Source organism: Muntiacus reevesi, chromosome 11 (assembly GCF_963930625.1).
Source record: "Muntiacus reevesi chromosome 11, mMunRee1.1, whole genome shotgun sequence".
NCBI lineage: Eukaryota > Metazoa > Chordata > Mammalia > Artiodactyla > Cervidae > Muntiacus > Muntiacus reevesi.
In genome coordinates, this window is record NC_089259.1 from 69665383 (window position 1) to 69683248 (window position 17866).

At 39.1% G+C, this 17866-nt stretch overlaps 1 protein-coding gene across 1 annotated transcript in view; it reads right to left on the minus strand.

Moving 5' to 3' along the window:
* Window positions 1-17866, minus strand: part of LOC136144155 (ATP-binding cassette sub-family C member 4-like) — a 143314-nt gene that overhangs the window by 19463 nt on the left and 105985 nt on the right. The window contains 5 exon segments of the mRNA XM_065901813.1: window positions 6805-6950; window positions 7302-7520; window positions 15039-15139; window positions 16198-16308; window positions 17473-17592. Of these exon segments, the coding sequence (XP_065757885.1) occupies window positions 6805-6950; window positions 7302-7520; window positions 15039-15139; window positions 16198-16308; window positions 17473-17592 (697 nt within the window).

The window sequence follows — 17866 nt, forward strand, 5'->3', positions numbered from 1 at the left end:
ATTGCAATATTACTATTAAATTTCTTGATTGAGTCAACTGTGTTATGTTATGTAAGAGAATGTCTTTACTTTTACAAGGTGTACATTTATGTATTTAAAGTGAAATGCAACTTTCAGTAAACATTTCTAGTACTTACAAATAATTGAGCAAAATATACATTATAGTAGAGAGGATGCAAATATGAAAAAATACTAACAGTTGGTGAATCTAGGGGAAAGTATATATGTGTTAATCATATTACTCTTTCTACAATCCTGTGATCTGAAAATTTTAAAACAAAAAATTGGAGGCTTGAAGCCAGACAGTTTGGGCAAATATCCTACTTGACTTTGCCAACTGGGAAAGTTCTTATCTTAGCTTTTTAAACTCTAAAATAATATCATAATATTAGGTTGGTGGAAAAGTAATTACAGTTTCAGATCAGGAACTTTAAATTACTATAACTAGGCTCAAACATATCTTTACTAATCAAAATAGGAATCATTACAATCAACATATTTTTGCTAATGAGAAATAAGGTTGTTTTTTCCTGTAGCATAAAAATCCATGCCTCAGGACTTGATGAACACTAAGAAAACATTTTCTGTATCCTGCTGGTTTTGGGAGCATTTTCCCTCCAAAAAGTTGTCAAGATGCTTGAAAATGTGGTAGTTGGTTGGGGAGAGGTCAGGGGATTATGGTGGATGAGGTAAAATTTCATAGCCCAATTAGTTCAACCTTTGAAGTATTGGTTGTGTGATGTGTGGTCAGGTGTTGTTGTGGAGAAGAATTGGGCCCATTCTGCTGACCAATGCCAACTTCAGGCATTGCAGTTTTTGGTGCATCCATTGATTTGCTGAACATATTTCTCAGATGTGATGATTTCCCTGGGATTCAGAAAGCTATAGTGGATCAGACTGACAGCAGACCACCAAATAGTGACCATGATCTTTTTTGGTGAAAGTTTGGCTTTGGGAAGTGCTTTGGTGCTTCTTCTCAGTCTAACCACTGAGCTAGTTGTCACCAGTTGTCATATAAAATCCACTTTCCATCTCATATTACAATCTCATCAAGAAATAGTTCATCATTGTTGCAAAGAACAAGAGAAGATGATGCTTCAAAATGATGATATTTTAAATTTGTGGTCAGCTCATGAGGGACCCACTTATCAAGCTTTTTCACCTTTCCAATTTTCTTCAAATGCTAAATGACCATAGAATGGGTCAACACTGAGTTCTTCGGCAACTTCTCATGTAGTTGTAAGAGGACTGGCTCCCATTATCCTCTCAGTTGGTCGTTGTTAACTTCTAATGGCCAGCCACAGTGATCCTCAACTTCAAGGCTGTCATCTCCTTTGCAAGATTTCTTGAACCACCACTGTACTGTATGTTCATTAGCAGTTCCTGGGCCAAATGCATTGTTGATGTTGCAAGTTGTCTCTGCTGGTTTATGACTCAATTTGAACTTGAGTCATCACTTCATGGCAAATAGATGGGGAAACTGGAAACAGTGACAGACTTAATTTTTTTCAATTCCAAAATCACAGCAGATGGTGACTGCAGCCATGAAATTAAAAGACACTTACTCCTTGGAAGAAAAGCTATGACCAAACTAGATAGCTTATTAAAAAGCAGAGATGTTACTTTGCCAACAAGGGTCCATCTACTCAAAGCTATGATTTCTCCAGTGGTCATGTATGGATGTGAGAGTTGGACTATAAAGAAAGCTGAGCATTGAAGAATTAATGCTTTTGAACTGTGGTATTGAAGAAGACTCTTGAGACTCCCTTGGACTGCAAGGAAATCCAACCAGTCCATTCTAAAGGAGATAAGACCTGAATATTCATTGGAAGGACTGAACATACTCCAGTACTTTGGCCACCTTATGTGAAGAACTGACTCATTTGAAAAGACCCTGATGCTGGGAAAGATTGAAGGTAGGAGGAGAAGAGGATGACGGAGGATGAGATGGTTGGATGGCATCACCAACTCAATAGACATGAGTTTGAGCAAACTCCAGGAGTTGATGATGGACAGAGAGGCCTGGCATACTGCAGTCCATAGGATCACAAAGAGTTGGACATGACTGAGCGACTGAACTGAATTGAAATGAAATGAAGAAAATCACTCTAATTTGCTTTTTTTCTAACATCATTTCCCTAGTCTAAAATAAATATAAAATACACAGCAAGTAATGTCATTAACCAAAAACATAAAGTGAGAAATGTGCATTAAAATAATGTATAACGTAACCACATTTAAGAATGTACTCCAATATCAAACAGCAATGTAAAAACAATATAAAACCGCAATTACCTTTGCACCAACCTAATAACTCCTAATATTGTTAGTATAAAATGACTCAATGTGTATAAATGAGTCAATTTACAACAGTGGTTGATACAAATAGATCAAGAGATACTGCCCATTGTTAATAATACTGTCAGCTAGTCCCACTTCATATTTTCCTTTATTTTTTTCTTTTACATATATCAGCACTGAGATTTTGTTACACATCATTGGCTTGTTTTCCATCTTCTCCACAAGAATTTAAGCTCTGAAAGGGTAGGGACTTTGTTTCTTTTGATGACTATGAGAGCCCAGAATCTGCAACACTGACTGACTAACAAGTTTTCAGTAGATATTTGTTGGCTGTATGGATGCAGAAGTAAATCTCATAGTGTGACATATCTGTTTCTATAAATTAGGAAACAAATCCATATAGATAGATAATTTACATTTAACACTCTTTTCTTATTAAGTGTAAGTGTAAAAGGAATAAATTATTGTAACAATTAACTAGCTCCAAGACATCACATCACACTTTAAGCTGTGGAAAGTGCTGAAAAAGTTATAATTTAAGAAAAATGGAGCAAATCATACTATCCAAAACTATATATCTCCAGCACAATGTAGAATACTTCAGATCATTTTTGAACTTGGGAACCTAATAAAATGCAGCAAAACTGAAAAATAATAAGCTGAAATTACAAGATACTCTATTTCTATCACCATAAACATTTTGAAAGTAATCTACTACATGTGGTGTATCTGGTAGGTGTCAGCACCCCTCACAGGAGGTGAACACAGATATCAGATGGCTTCCACACTTTGTGGAACCTCTAAGTTTTCAAAAAGAAGGGCTGGTGTGGACTGGAAGGAGACACTGAAATGTTATCAACAAATGGGAAGGAGCTTTTACTAGAGCAGGTCGAGCAGTAAATGAAGTCAAGGGAAAGCCCATTCACCTAATACAAGGCCCAGGAAGTGGACACGTGAGCTGTCCCACAGCAAGGACTGAAGCACGTGGTTCCTGATGCCCAGATTTCTGTATCCTGGTTTCCTGTGCGATGAGACATACTTGTGTCCTAACAGAGATACTATCAATGTAGAATATAACCAGATGATTTCTTCCCAGCTTTGACATGATATGCTATATGCTTAATTCCATATCCCAGCAAGTCTAAGCTGTTATTATTATTATTATTATTATTATTTCTATTTTTGGTTGCACTAGGTCTTCATTGCTACACTCGGGCTTTTCCTAATTGTGGTGAGTGAGGAATATGCTTCTTGCAGTATGTGGGCTTTTCATTGTAGTGGCTTCTCTTGTTGTGGAGCACAGGCTCCAGGGTGTGCTGGCTTCAGTGGTTGTGGCTTGCAGGCTCTAGAGTTCTGGCTCAGTAGCTGTGGCACACAGGCTTAGCTGCTCCCCAGCACATGGGACCTTCCTGGACCAGAGATACCTGTGTACCCTGTGGTGGCAAGCAGATTCTTAACCTCTGAACCATCAGGGAAGTCCTTGTTTTTGTTTTTTAAGAGAAGCAACACACTGCTGATTTATTTCTAGAGTTTTATCTACTGTGATCTTCTTTTACCTTTAAGTGATAAAATGCTTCATTTTCAGGCACTACTCATGTTACATTTGTAGAGTTGCCACTGTTGCTTATCACCACAATCAACACTAATTGCTGATGGACTTTCTTCCATTTACAGTAAACTGGATATTTTTCAGTATATGAAAAATGCTATTTTCAGCCTGTTTAGAAAAATAACCAAGATGAGACAGGCAGCATCCATAAAACTATCTCCCTTCTGAAAGTCTCTCTCCACCAAGGAAGATGGAGGACAAAGAACTAAGAGAAATTTTAAAAATAGAAAAGGCATCTTTTCCTTTTAATTCAAGTTAGTAAAGAGGAAAGTAATGGTGCTGTCTCACTCATTCTCAGGCCAACTCTGTGAGTCTGGGTTCACAAGTCCAGGATGGCATCATCTGTAAACCAATGACTGGGGTTTTTAGTTCACTTAAAAATTGACCTCATTGCTTTAGTGACATCTCTTATAGTGACAGGTCATCACTTCATTCTGTTTCTCTAGGAATTCTTTCTTTATGGCATCTGTATATTTTTCAGTGAAAGATTTGGTAGGTTTCCTTTTTAAAAAAAAAATCATAAAGAAGTGGAAGAAGGTGAGGGTGGGGATGATTTGAATGAATAGCATTGAAACATGTACATTACCATATGTAAAATAGATGACCAGTGCAAGTTCGATTCATGAAGCAGAGCAACCAAAGCTGGTGCTCTGGGACAACTCAGAGGGATAGGGTGGGGTGGGAGGAGGGAGGGCATTTCAGGATGGGGGGACACATGTGTACCCATAGCTAATTCATGTTGACGTATGGCAAGACCATCACAATATTATAAAGTAATTACCCTCCAGTTAAAATAAATTATTTTTTTAAGTCAAAAAGAAACAATTCCTAGAGAAACCCAGTGATGGGATGATTTCCCTAGGTGATATCACCAAAGTAACAGGTCAGTAGATTTAATTGAAAAGCAATTCATGAAAACCATACACTTCAATTTGTGAAATAAACTCATGCTTATTTCTTTTTATAGAAAGTTTCAAATAAAGTTCAAGTAAAACTAGACCTTAGTATCATCTACAACTTCCACTACCTCATCATTTTAATTTTTTAATTAATTAATTATTTATTTTGTTGTTGTTTTTCCATTTATTTTTATTAGTTGGAGGCTAATTACTTTACAGTATTGTAGTGGTTTTTGCCATACACTGACATGAATCAGCCATAGATTTACATGTGTTCCCCATCCTGAACCCCCTTCCCACCTCCCTTTCCATCTCATCCCTCTGGGTCTTCCCAGTGCACTAGCTCTGAGCACTTGTCTCATGCATCCAACCTGGGCTGGTGCTCTGTTTCACCTTTGATAGTATACTTGTTTCAATGCTGTTCTCTTTGAACATCCCACCGTCGTCTTCTCCCAGAGTCCCAAAGTCTGTTCTGTACCTCTGTGTCTCTTTCTGTTTTGCATATAGGGTTATCGTTACCATCATTTTAAATTCCATATATATGCATTAGTATACTGTATTAGTCTTTATCTTTCTGGCTTACTTCACTCTATATAATGGGCTCCAGTTTCATCCATCTCATTAGAACTGATTCAAATGAATTCTTTTAAATGGCTGAGTAATATTCCATCGTGTATATGTACCATAGCTTCCTTATCCATTCATCTGCTGATGGGCATTTACCTCATCATTTTTAGAATTGATAAGCCACTAAGAGTAAAAGTCTTAGTCACTCAGTCGTGTCCGACCCTTTGCGACCCCATGGACTATAGCCCACCAGGCTCTTCTGTCCATGAAATTCTCCAGGCAAGAATACTGGAGTGGGTTGCCATTTCTTCCTCCAGTGGATCTTCCTAACCCAGGAATCAAACCCAGGTCTCCCACATTGAGGGCAGATTCTTTACTGTCCAAGTGACCAGGAAAGTCCTTTCCGTTTTGTTTTTTTTATATTAAAATTTTTTTCTTACAGATGATTTAAGTTTGGACCAAGTTCTAAGATAGTTTTTAACAGGATTTGTCTCCCAATTAACATATCTCTCTCCATGGAACAATATGTTCTAAAGTTCAACAATAATTTTACTATCTGAGAATCTATGAAGAGAGATCTCAAGCTCAGGAACATATAGAAAAATAATTTACTGTTACTTTCAGTTTGCTTTTATTTTTTAAGATGTCATAATTTCACCATTAAATCTGTCCTGCAAGTTCAAGATTAGCAGATCATCCCATCTTTCTTTACATTTGGTAGTTAACTGTTCTCCCCACCTATTCTTTTCTAGAATTTCACTATAAAGGACTCATAAATTCAAATGAAATCAGAAGTGCCTCTCTTTTTAGACAGGAGAAGGCAAAGCAATTGGTTCAATTTACGAAAACAAAAATCCCCACGTTGCTGGAAATCAGGGTGGGTGTGTAAAGACTCAGTGCAGAAATCCTTCAGCAACCAGAGTTACCGGCTGGGAATTGTCCGACCTCCAAATCTGCCTGCTCACAATCAAGGCTCATCTGTATATTACAGATTTCAGAGCTTCCCTGGAAGGGTGACACTAAATGGCAAACACACCAACTCAAAAAAAAAAAAAAAAAAAAAAGAGGGGAGGAGCCAAGATGGTGAGGAATAGGACAGGGAGACCACTTTCTCTCCTACAAATTCATCAAAAGAATAACTGAACGCAGAGCAAACTTCATAAAACAACTTCTGATCACTAGCTGAGGTCATCAGGCGCCCAGAAAAGCAGCCCATTGTCTTAGAAAGGAGGTAGGACAAAATATAAAAGATAAAAAGTGAGACAAAAGAGCCAAGAACGGAGATCCATCCCGGAAAGGGAGTCTTAATAGAGGAAGTTTCCAGACACCGGGAAACCCTCTCACTGGCGGGCCTGGGGGAAGTGTTTGAATCTCAGAGGCCAACCTGACTGGGAGGGGAACAATAAATAAAACCCATAGATTATGTGCCTAAAAGCAACTCCCAGCAGAAAAGTACCCCAGACACCCACATCCGCCACCACCAAGTGGGGGTGGGCGGCTTTGCTTAGGGTAAGGTCCGGGCCTGAGTGCCCTGAGGACAATCGGAGGGAGCTTTTGTGAATTACCAACTTAAACTGTGGGATAGCAAGAGAGAGAGAGAGAAAATTAACAGGACGGAACACACTGCCGGCCGTTCGCAGAACAAAGGGACTGAGCAAGTCCAGAGAAGAGCTCGCAGGCTGCGGACCGGTCCAGTCCCACCGGAGGCAGGAGGCAGGGGGGAGGGGAAGGGGGCAGGCTCGGCCCCAAGGACCACATCTCCTACCGCACTGCAAACAGGCCTCCAGTTTCTAATCAAAGACTTCCTGACATTCTGGATGGTCGACATCTGCCGGGAGGGTCGCAGTGAGACACAAGGCACAGGCACCCGACTGGCGCAGGCAGGGACTGGGGCTGGGGACACGGAGGGGAGAGGACGCACGCACCTGACTGGCGCCAGTGGAAACTGAGACTGGGACCGAGGAAAGGAGTGGGCATGCTGCACCCGGGGAGAGTGCGCCTGTCAAGATCCTGGCTGCCTGAACCGCTCTGACGGGGAGGGCACAAAGGGCAGGCGCAGCTTTTTGTTCCGCGCTTTTGTGGAATACCCGAGGGCTGGAACCGAGCACAGCGCAGGGCACACTCCATATAGAGCAGCCGGGAGCCTGAGCAGCATAGACGGGGAAAGCAGTGCCAGCCCCTCCCCGCAACGCGACGGAACTAGCTACCTGAAAGAGACCACCTCCGCCCGCCTGTGTCAGGGCGGAAATGAGGCCCTGAAGAGACCAGCAAACAGAAGCCAAATAAACAAAGGGAACCGCTTCAGAAGGGACTGGTGCAACAGATTAAAATCCCTGAGGAAAACACCGACTACACAGGAAGGGGCCTAAGACATCGAGAAGTGTAAGCTGGAACTAGGAGCTATCTGAAACTGAGCCGAACCCACACTGACCACAACAGCTCCAGAGAAACTCCTAGATATATTTTTGCTTTTTTTTTTTTTTTTTAAGTAAGAAAAAAAAATTTTTTTTTCTTTTTTAGTTTTTCTCTTTTATTTTCCTTTAAAATTCCCTATTACTCCCCCATTACTCCTTAACTTTCATTTTCATAGATTTGTACAATTTTTTTAATTAGAAAAAAATTTTCTTTCTTGTTTTGTTTTCTCTTCTTTTGTTCCCCCCTTTTCTCTTCTATTTTCAATTTTTCTTCTTCTCTTATTTCCTTTTAAAGTCCTCTATTACTCCTCTACTACTCCTTAATTTTCATTTTCATTACACTATAACCTTACAAAAAAAAAAAAGAGAGAAGAAAAGCCCTGTTTCTAAACTGAACTTCATATATATTTCTAAAAATTTTTTGTGTGTTTTCGTTTTTGTTTTTAATATAGTATTTTTAAGAGTCTAACCGCTACTCTAGATTTTTAATCTTTGTTTTTCAGTATATGATATAAATTGTGGACATTTAAGAATCCAATATTCAGTTCCCATTTTTATTCAGGAGTGTGTTGATTATTCTCTCCCAATCTTGACACTCCGTTTTCTACCTCAGAACACCTCTATTTCCTCCTTTCCCTTTCTCTTCCCAATCCAATTCTGTGAATCTTTGTGGGTGTCTGGGCTAAGCAGAACACTCTGGGAAGAGACAACTGCGTAGATCTGTCTCTCTCCTCTTCAGTCCCCCTTTTCTCCTCCTGCTCATGTCTATCTCCCTCCTCCCTCTCCTCTTCTTCATGTAACTCTGTGAACCTCTCTGGGTGTCTCTAACGGGGGAGAATCTCTTCGCCATTAATGTAAAAGTTTTATTATCAGTGCTGTATAGCTGGAGAAGTCCTGAGACTACTGGAAGAATAAAACTGAAATCCAGAGGCAGGAGGCTTAAGCCCAAAACCTGAGAACACCAGAAAACTCCTGACTACATGGAACTTTAAGTAATAAGAGACCGTCCAAAAGCCTCCATACCTACACTGAAACCAACCACCACCCAAAAGCCAATAAGTTTTAGAGCAAGACATACCACGCAAATTCTCCAGCAACACAGGAACATAGCCCTGAACATCAACATACAGGCTGCCCAAGGTCACACCTAACACATAGACCAATCTCAAAACTCATTACTGGGAACTCCATTGCTCTCCAGAGAGAAGAAATCAAGTTCCACGCACCAGAACACCAACGCAAGCTTCTCTAAACAGGAAACCTTGACAAACCAATCGTCCAACCCCACCCACTGGGTAAAGCCTCCACAAAAAAAAGGAACCACAAACCTCCAGAATACAGAAAACCCACTCCAGACACAGCAATCTAAACAAGATGAAAAGGCAGAGAAATACACAACAGGTAAAGGAACATGAAAAATGCCCACCAAGTCAAACAAAAGAGAAGGAGATAAGAATCTACCTGAAAAAGAATTTAGAATAATGATAATAAAAATGATCCAAAATCTTGAAAGAAAAATGGAGTTACAGATAAATAGCCTGGAGACAAAGATTGAAAAGATGCAAGAAATGTTTAATAAAGACCTAGAAGAAATAAAAAAGAGTCAATTAAAAATGAATAATGCAATGAATGCGATCAAAAAAACTCTGGAGGGAACCAAGAGTAGAATAACGGAGACAGAAGATAGGATAAGTGAGGTAGAAGATAAAATGGGGGAAATAAATGAAGCAGAGAGGAAAAAAGAAAAAAGAATCAAAAGAAATGAGGACAACCTCAGGGACCTCTGGGACAATGTGAAACGCCCCAACATTCGAATCATAGGAGTCCCAGAAGAAGAAGACAAAAAGAAAGGCCATGAGAAAATACTCGAGGAGATAATAGTTGAAAACTTCCCTAAAATGGGGAAGGAAAAAGCCACCCATGTCCAAGAAACCCAGAGAGTCCCAAACAGGATTAACCCAAGGCAAAACACCCCAAGACACATATTAATCAAATTAACAAAGATAAAACGCAAAGAACAAATACTAAAAGCAGCAAGGGAGAAACAACAAATAAAACACAAAGGGATTCCCATAAGGATAACAGCTGATCTATCAATAGAAACCCCCAGGCCAGAAGGGAATGGCAGGACATACTGAAAGTAATGAAAGAGGATAATCTACAACCTAGATTACTGTACCCAGCAAGGATCTCATTCAGATATGAAGGAGAATTCAAAAGCTTTACAGACAAGCAAAAGCTGAGAGAATTCAGCACCACCAAACCAGCTCTTCAACAAATGCTAAAGGATCATCTCTAGACAGGAAATGCAGAAAGGCTGTATAAACGTGAAACTAAAACAACAAAATAAATGGCAACGGGACCACACCTATCAATAATTACCTTAAATGTAAATGGGTTGAATGCCCTAACCAAAACACAAAGATTGGCTGAATGGATACAAAAACAAGACCCCTATATATGCTGTCTACAAGAGACCCACCTCAAAACAAGAGACACACACAAACTAAAAGTGAAAGGCTAGAAAAAAATATTTCACACAAACAGAGACCAAAAGAAAGCAGGAGTCGCAATACTCATATCAGATAAAATAGACTTTCAAATAAAGGAAGTGAAAAGAGACAAAGAAGGACACTACATAATGATCAAAGGATCAATCCAAGAAGAAGATATAACAATTATAAATATATATGCACCCAACATAGGAGCACCGCAATATGTACGGCAAACACTAACAAGTTTGAAAGAGGAAATTAATAGTAACACAATAATAGTGGGAGACTTTAATACCCCACTCACAACTATGGATAGATCAACTAAACAGAAAATTAACAAGGAAACACAAACCTTAAATGACACAATGGATCAGCTAGACCTGATTGATATCTATAGGACATTTCACCCCAAAACAATCAACTTCACCTTTTTCTCAAGTGCACACGGAACCTTCTCCAAAATAGATCACATCCTGGGCCATAAATCTGGTCTTGGAAAGTTCAGAAAAATAGAGATCATTCCAGTCATCTTTCCTGACCACAGTGCAGTAAGATTAGATCTCAATTACAGGAAAAAAATTGTCAAAAATTCCAACATATGGAGGCTAAATAACACGCTTCTGAATAACCAACAAATCATAGAAGGAATCAAAAAAGAAATCAAAATATGTATAGAAATGAATGAAAATGAAAACACAGCAACCCAAAACCTATGGGACACTGTAAAAGCAGTGCTAAGTGGAAGGTTCATAGCATTACAGGCTTACATCAAGAAACAAGAAAAAAGCCAAATAAATAACCTAACTCTACACCTAAAGCAATTAAAGAAGGAAGAAATGAAGAACCCCAGGGTTAGCAGAAGGAAAGAAATCTTAAAAATTAGGGCAGAAATAAATGCAAAAGAAACCAAAGAGACCATAGCAACAATCAACAAAGTTAAAAGCTGTTTTTTTGAAAAAATAAACAAAATTGACAAACCATTAGCAAGACTCATTAAGAAAAAAAGAGAGAAGAACCAAATTAACAAAATTAGAAATGAAAAGGGTGAGATCACAACAGACAACACTGAAATACAAAGGATCATAAGAGACTACTACCAGCAGCTGTATGCCAATAAAATGAACAACTTGGATGAAATGGACAAATTCTTAGAAAAGTAGAACTTTCCAAAACTGAACCAGGAAGAAATAGAAGATCTTAACAGACCCATCACAAGCAAGGAAATCGAAACTGTAATAAAAAATCTTCCAGCAAACAAAAGCCCAGGAACAGATGGCTTCACAGCTGAATTCTACCAAAAATTTAGAGAAGAGCTAACACCTATCTTACTCAAACTCTTCCAGAAAATAGCAGATGAGGGTAAACTTCCAAACTCATTCTATGAGGCCACCATCACCCTAATTATAAAACCAGACAAAGATGCCACAAAAAAAGAAAACTACAGGCCAATATCACTGATGAACATAGATACAAAAATCCTTAACAAAATTCTAGCAAACAGAATCCAACAACATATTAAAAAAATCATACACCATGACCAAGTGGGCTTTATTCCAGGAATGCAAGGATTCTTTAATATCCGCAAATCTATCAATGTAATATAAGACATCAACAAATTGAAATATAAAAACCATATGATTATCTCAACAGATGCAGAGAAAACCTTTGACAAAATTCAACACTCATTTATGATTAAAACTCTCCAGAAAGCAGGAATAGAAGGAACATTCCTCAACATAATAAAAGCTATATATGACAAACCCACAGCAAGCATCACCCTCAATGGTGAAAAATTGATAGCATTTCCCCTGAAATCAGGAACAAGACAAGGGTGCCCAGTCTCACCACTGCTATTCAACATAGTGTTGGAAGTTTTGACCACAGCAATCAGAGCAGAAAAAGAAGTAAAAGGAATCCAGATAGGAAAAGAAGAAGTGAAACTCTCACTGTTTGCAGATGACATGATCCTCTACATAGAAAACCCTAAAGACTCTTCCAGAAAATTACTAGAGCTAATCAATGAATATAGTAAAGTTGCAGGATATAAAATTAACAAACAAAAATCCTTTGCATTCCTATATACTAACAATGAAAAAACAGAAAGAGAAATTAAGGAAACAATACCATTCACCATTGCAACAAAAAGAATAAAATAATTAGGAGTATATCTACCTAAAGAAACAAAAGACCTATACATAGAAAACTATAAAACACTGATTAAACAAATGAAAGACGACACAAACAGATGGAGAAACATACCGTGTTTGTGGATTGGAAGAATCAATATTGTCAAAATGGCTATTCTACCCAAAGCAATCTATAGATTCAATGCAATCCCTATCAAGCTACCAACAGTATTTTTCACAGAACTAGAACAAATAATTTCACAATTTGTATGGAAATGCAAAAATCCTCGAATAGCCAAAATAATCTTGAGAAAGAAGAATGGAACTGGAGGAATCAACCTGCCTGACTTCAGACTCTACTACAAAGCCACAGTCATCAAGACAGTATGGTACTGGCACAAAGACAGAAATATAGATCAATGGAACAGAATAGAAAGCCCAGAGATAAATCCACGTACCTATGGACACCTTATCTTTGACAAAGGAGGCAAGGATATACAATGGAAAAAAGACAACCTCTTTAACAAGTGGTGCTGGGAAAACTGGTCAACCACTTGTAAAAGAATGAAACTAGAACACTTTCTAACACCATACACAAAAATGAACTCAAAATGGATTAAAGATCTAAATGTAAGACCAGAAACTATAAAACTCCTAGAGGAGGACATAGGCAAAACACTCTCCGACATAAATCTCAGCAAGATCCTCTATGACCCCCCTCCCAGAATATTGGAAATAAAGGTGAAAATAAGCAAATGGGACCTAATGAAACTTAAAAGCTTCTGCACTACAAAGAAAACTATAAGTAAGGTGAAAAGACAGCCCTCAGATTGGGAGAAAATAATAGCAAATGAAGAAACAGATAAAGGATTAATCTCAAAAATATACAAGCAACACCTGCAGCTCAATTCCAGAAAAATAAATGAACCAATCAGAAAATGGGCCAAAGAACTAAACAGACATTTCTCCAAAGAAGACATACAGATGGCTAACAAACACATGAAAAGATGCTCTACATCACTCATCATCAGAGAAATGCAAATCAAAACCACAATGAGGTACCATTACACGCCAGTCAGAATGGCTGCTATCCAAAAGTCTACAAGCAATAAATGCTGGAGAGGGTGTGGAGAAAAGGGAACCCTCTGACACTGTTGGTGGGAATGCAATCTAGTACAGCCACTATGGAAAGCAGTGTGGAGATTTCTTAAAAAACTGGAAATAGAACTGCCATATGACCCAGCAATACCACTTCTGGGCATACACACTGAGGAATCCAGATCTGAAAGAGACACATGCACCCCAATGTTCATCGTAGCACTGTTTATTATAGCCAGGACATGGAAGCAACCTAGATGCCCATCAGCAGATGAATGGATAAGGAAGCTGTGGTACATATACACCATGGAATATTACTCAGCCATTAAAAAGAATTCATTTGAATCAGTTCTAATGAGATGGATGAAACTGGAGTCCATTATACAGAGTGAAGTAAGCCAGAAAGATAAAGAACATTACAGCATACTAACACATATATATGGAATTTAGAAAGATGGTGATGATAACCCTATATGCAAAACAGAAAAAGAGACACAGAAGTACAGAACAGACTTTTGAACTCTGTGGGAGAAGGTGAGGGTGGGATGTTTCGAAAGAACAGCATGTATATTATCTATGTTGAAACAGATCACCAGCCCAGGTGGGATGCATGAGACAAGTGCTCGGGGCTGGTGCACTGGGAGGACCCAGAGGAATCGCGGGGAGAGGGAGGGGGGTGGGGGGATCAGGATGGGGAATACATGTAACTCTATGGCTGATTCATGTCAATGTATGACAAAACCCACTGAAATGTTGTGAAGTAATTAGCCTCCTACTAATAAAAAAAAAAATTAAAAAAAAAAAAAAAGAGTATCTGTGGACACCAACCAGTAACATGTACCTAGAGAAGGGCAGAACTGGATGGTCATCAAACTTCATTTTAGTAACTAGTCACTTTCTACTCTTTTAGAGGAACAAAATGAAAAGATTTTAATTATTTTCCTGTTTTTGGAGAAGTTGCAAATATTCAAACGAGATTAGAATTTACATGTTGACTAAGGCCTCCTAAACAACAATACCTCCATACCATTGAGAGCACATTCTAAGAGAGAGATTATCCTCCTAGAAAGAAGGAACACCAGCAAGTCCAGGTGTTCAACATGTACAAGAATAAATGCTAAAATGGGGGACAGAGGAACCTACTAATTAAATAAATGGACCCCAAAATACTGAAGTCTTCTTTTACGAAAAATGAGGAATTACTCATTAACAAACAAAAATAAACAAGCTGCTAAGAAATTAGCTTATATGCTCTCCACAATTTCAGAACCTCCCTCCTATGGAGACATTTATTATATTTGAAGATCATTTGTAATGAATATAAAACCTTCTGACGTGGCACACATAAGACTGAGAAAAAGATGTATGTATTTTATTTTACCTTAACTTTAAGGAGATTGAGGAGGGTGTAAAAATCTTTGTTAACCATGATTTAAAAACAAGTTTTACTATTTTACATAAGAACTACTTTTATGCCATTTAATGGCAAGGCAACTTAAAAAGGATAAGAACGTTAAGGTAAACATCACCATATTCTCCACTTCGGTGCTTTGTCTGACGCACCACTGGAGCATCCCCAGGAGCGTGAGGGTGAGAGACAGGACCAGGCCAAACTGCCCAGGACTCAAGGCTAAATGAGGAAGAAGAATCAAGTCAGTCTCATCCTCAACCCCTCACTCAACTCTTTCTATCACTTTACAAAAAAGAGGCCTTTATATTTAAATTTTTGCATGTAATGATAATATTCACACTTTTACCATCTGTTGATAGAGACCATGATACAGTGATTAAAAAAAACCCACTATGAATTCATAGACTATTAGATTAGCTTATTAATCCCAATAGGACTGACATACACTTGATAGTATTACATAGGTGAGGATTATATCATCCAGACTTTGGTCATTATAGTTTCAAGAATCATTATGTTCTTTCACTTTTTATGTCCCAATGCAGCTGCATGTGAAACCACAAAAACAAAGCAATGGGTTTTAAGAGCCAGTGCTTTTAAATCTAAAATACTACTCTCATTGTTCCATATCAAAGATTCAAGAATTTCCTTGACAATCCAGGGGTTAGGACTCAGTACTTTCACTGCCATGGCCATGGCTCAATTCCTGGTCAGGGGAATTAATATTAAAATCCTGTAAGTCACATATGTGGCAAAATAAAATAGAGATTCAATGATATTAATATGGAATAGTTAGTGATGGCGAATTCATGCCATACATGTCAACATCTACTCATCTGGTACCCACACAACAGTGAGAATACTTTGCTCCAGAGATAGTTCTCACCCCTCTGCCCTAGCCTCCTACAACCAAGAGATCTGAATAACCTAAAGCTAAAACCTAAACCCTAAGCTGAACAGAAAGCTTAATGGTACACTTGGTTCTCTCCTCCCAACTATGGAACACTACCTAGAAAGTTCAAAAGGTCAGCTTGCTACAGTGGCATAGACCTCAACCCATTCAAAGAAAGATTAAAAAAAAAAAAAAAAATAGAAGGTCTCATCAAGATGCAAATGACTTCTTATGGACCACACTGTGGAATCACATGCTCCAAAGACTAATAGAACTCATTAGAACCAAACAGCATATATTAGGCAAGGTGGCAAGAACTTAATAACTGCAGATGAAGTTATAAACCATAAGCATACTGCAAATAGTCATTCACATCTGTACTTACTTTCTGCCAGAATCAGGGACACAAAGGCAACAACAGTGACAAAGATGGCACAGGTGACATCTAGATACACAGCGAGCCATCGGGATGTCATCAAAAGCAGGAACCAAGCCTCTGGATTTGTGAGTCATAATAAGTGTAATACATAAACAGAAAAACCATGTTAGCTGCTTCTCATGAAGGAGAGCACTTTCTCGGTTGAACTATAGAAGATTTTACACAAGGTAGGACAGCAAAGTTACACACCCAAGGAACCTGAAGATTCCAGAGAACTAGGTTCTGACAGAAGACAATGTATGGGAATCAGTTCAGGGGCTTTGTGGAAAGCATGCACCGAAAAATTCAACCCACAGGTTATAAATATAAATATGATCATAAGGAAGAAGATGGAAAAATAGACTCATTGGTGCATTTCCTGCAGTGCTGGAGTTCCATGTGAGGATCATCCTCTCACAGGGCCAAATGTTCCCAGCTCTCAGACAGCAGAGAGCACAGCTCACACTCTGATTCCAGCACCTTCTGCCCTCACTACAGGGCCCTGCATGTGTCCACTTCAGAAACCAGTGCTTAAACAACCATCAGTTAACAGGGTCTGCATGTAGCTTTCAAAATCCCCTTTTATCTTCAAAATTCAATAAAGGTTAGAGAAATAGGCCAAAATTTTATAGACTTAGAAGAAATTCTGAAATTTCTACCTAGAAAAATATCTTTACTGATACAAAGAATAATACAAGTAGGCAGAAAATCAGGAAATCATTTTCCTCATTGTTTGCCACCCTGCACACTCTGGAAAATGAGTTGGCAAACCACAGCCTATGGGCCAAGAATGGCCACCACTTAGCTCCATAAATAAAGTTTTATTGGAACACAGCCACAGCTGTTTGCTGATGCATTACCTTTGCCTGTCTTTGTGCTACAACAGGAAAGTTGAAAAGTTACAACAGAGACAGCAAAGCACACAAAACCTACAATGTTTTCTATCTGACTCTTTGCCAAGACAAGTTTGTTGACACCCCACCCCCCACTCCCACCAAAGTAACAGGGCTCCATGAAGGAAGGACAATACAAGCCAGTCAGGGGAGAAAAGCAGGGGGTGACAGCAGAAGAAGGGAGCACAGAGGGGATGCTGAGAGGAAGGGGTGGAGGAGACAGGCTTGCAGAGGGGGACGTGGAGCAGCACAGAGATTGGTGCTGGCCAGCAAGGCCACCTGAGAGGGATGTCAGACCTCAGAAGGCAGCAGATCCCATCTCTGAAATCATCTCCAGAAATGTACAGACCTGAGTGAAAATCCTGGTGTGCATCAAACAGTTCCTGAAACTTCTGTTCAGCTTCGTACGCCCTGATGGTCCAGAGTCCCCGGAGAGAAGACGCTAAGAGGGAAAACACCGGGCTCCGAGCAGGGGAAGCAGAGACAGACACATGACAGAGAAAGTCAGGGAGGCTGGATGCGAGGAAACCACTGCCTCCTGGGCTCTGTGGTCACACGTCCTGCCAAAGGGCACACTTGGGACTTCCTGATGGGCTGCCTGGCGGAGGAAGGAAGACATCCCTTTTGTAGACAAGCCTCCATGTGACCCTCAAAGTCCTGCTCACAACCTGGAAATGAAAGATTCTCTTTGAATCTATCTTTGATCAAACTCAAATCACAGCTACATTTACATACAGAAACTC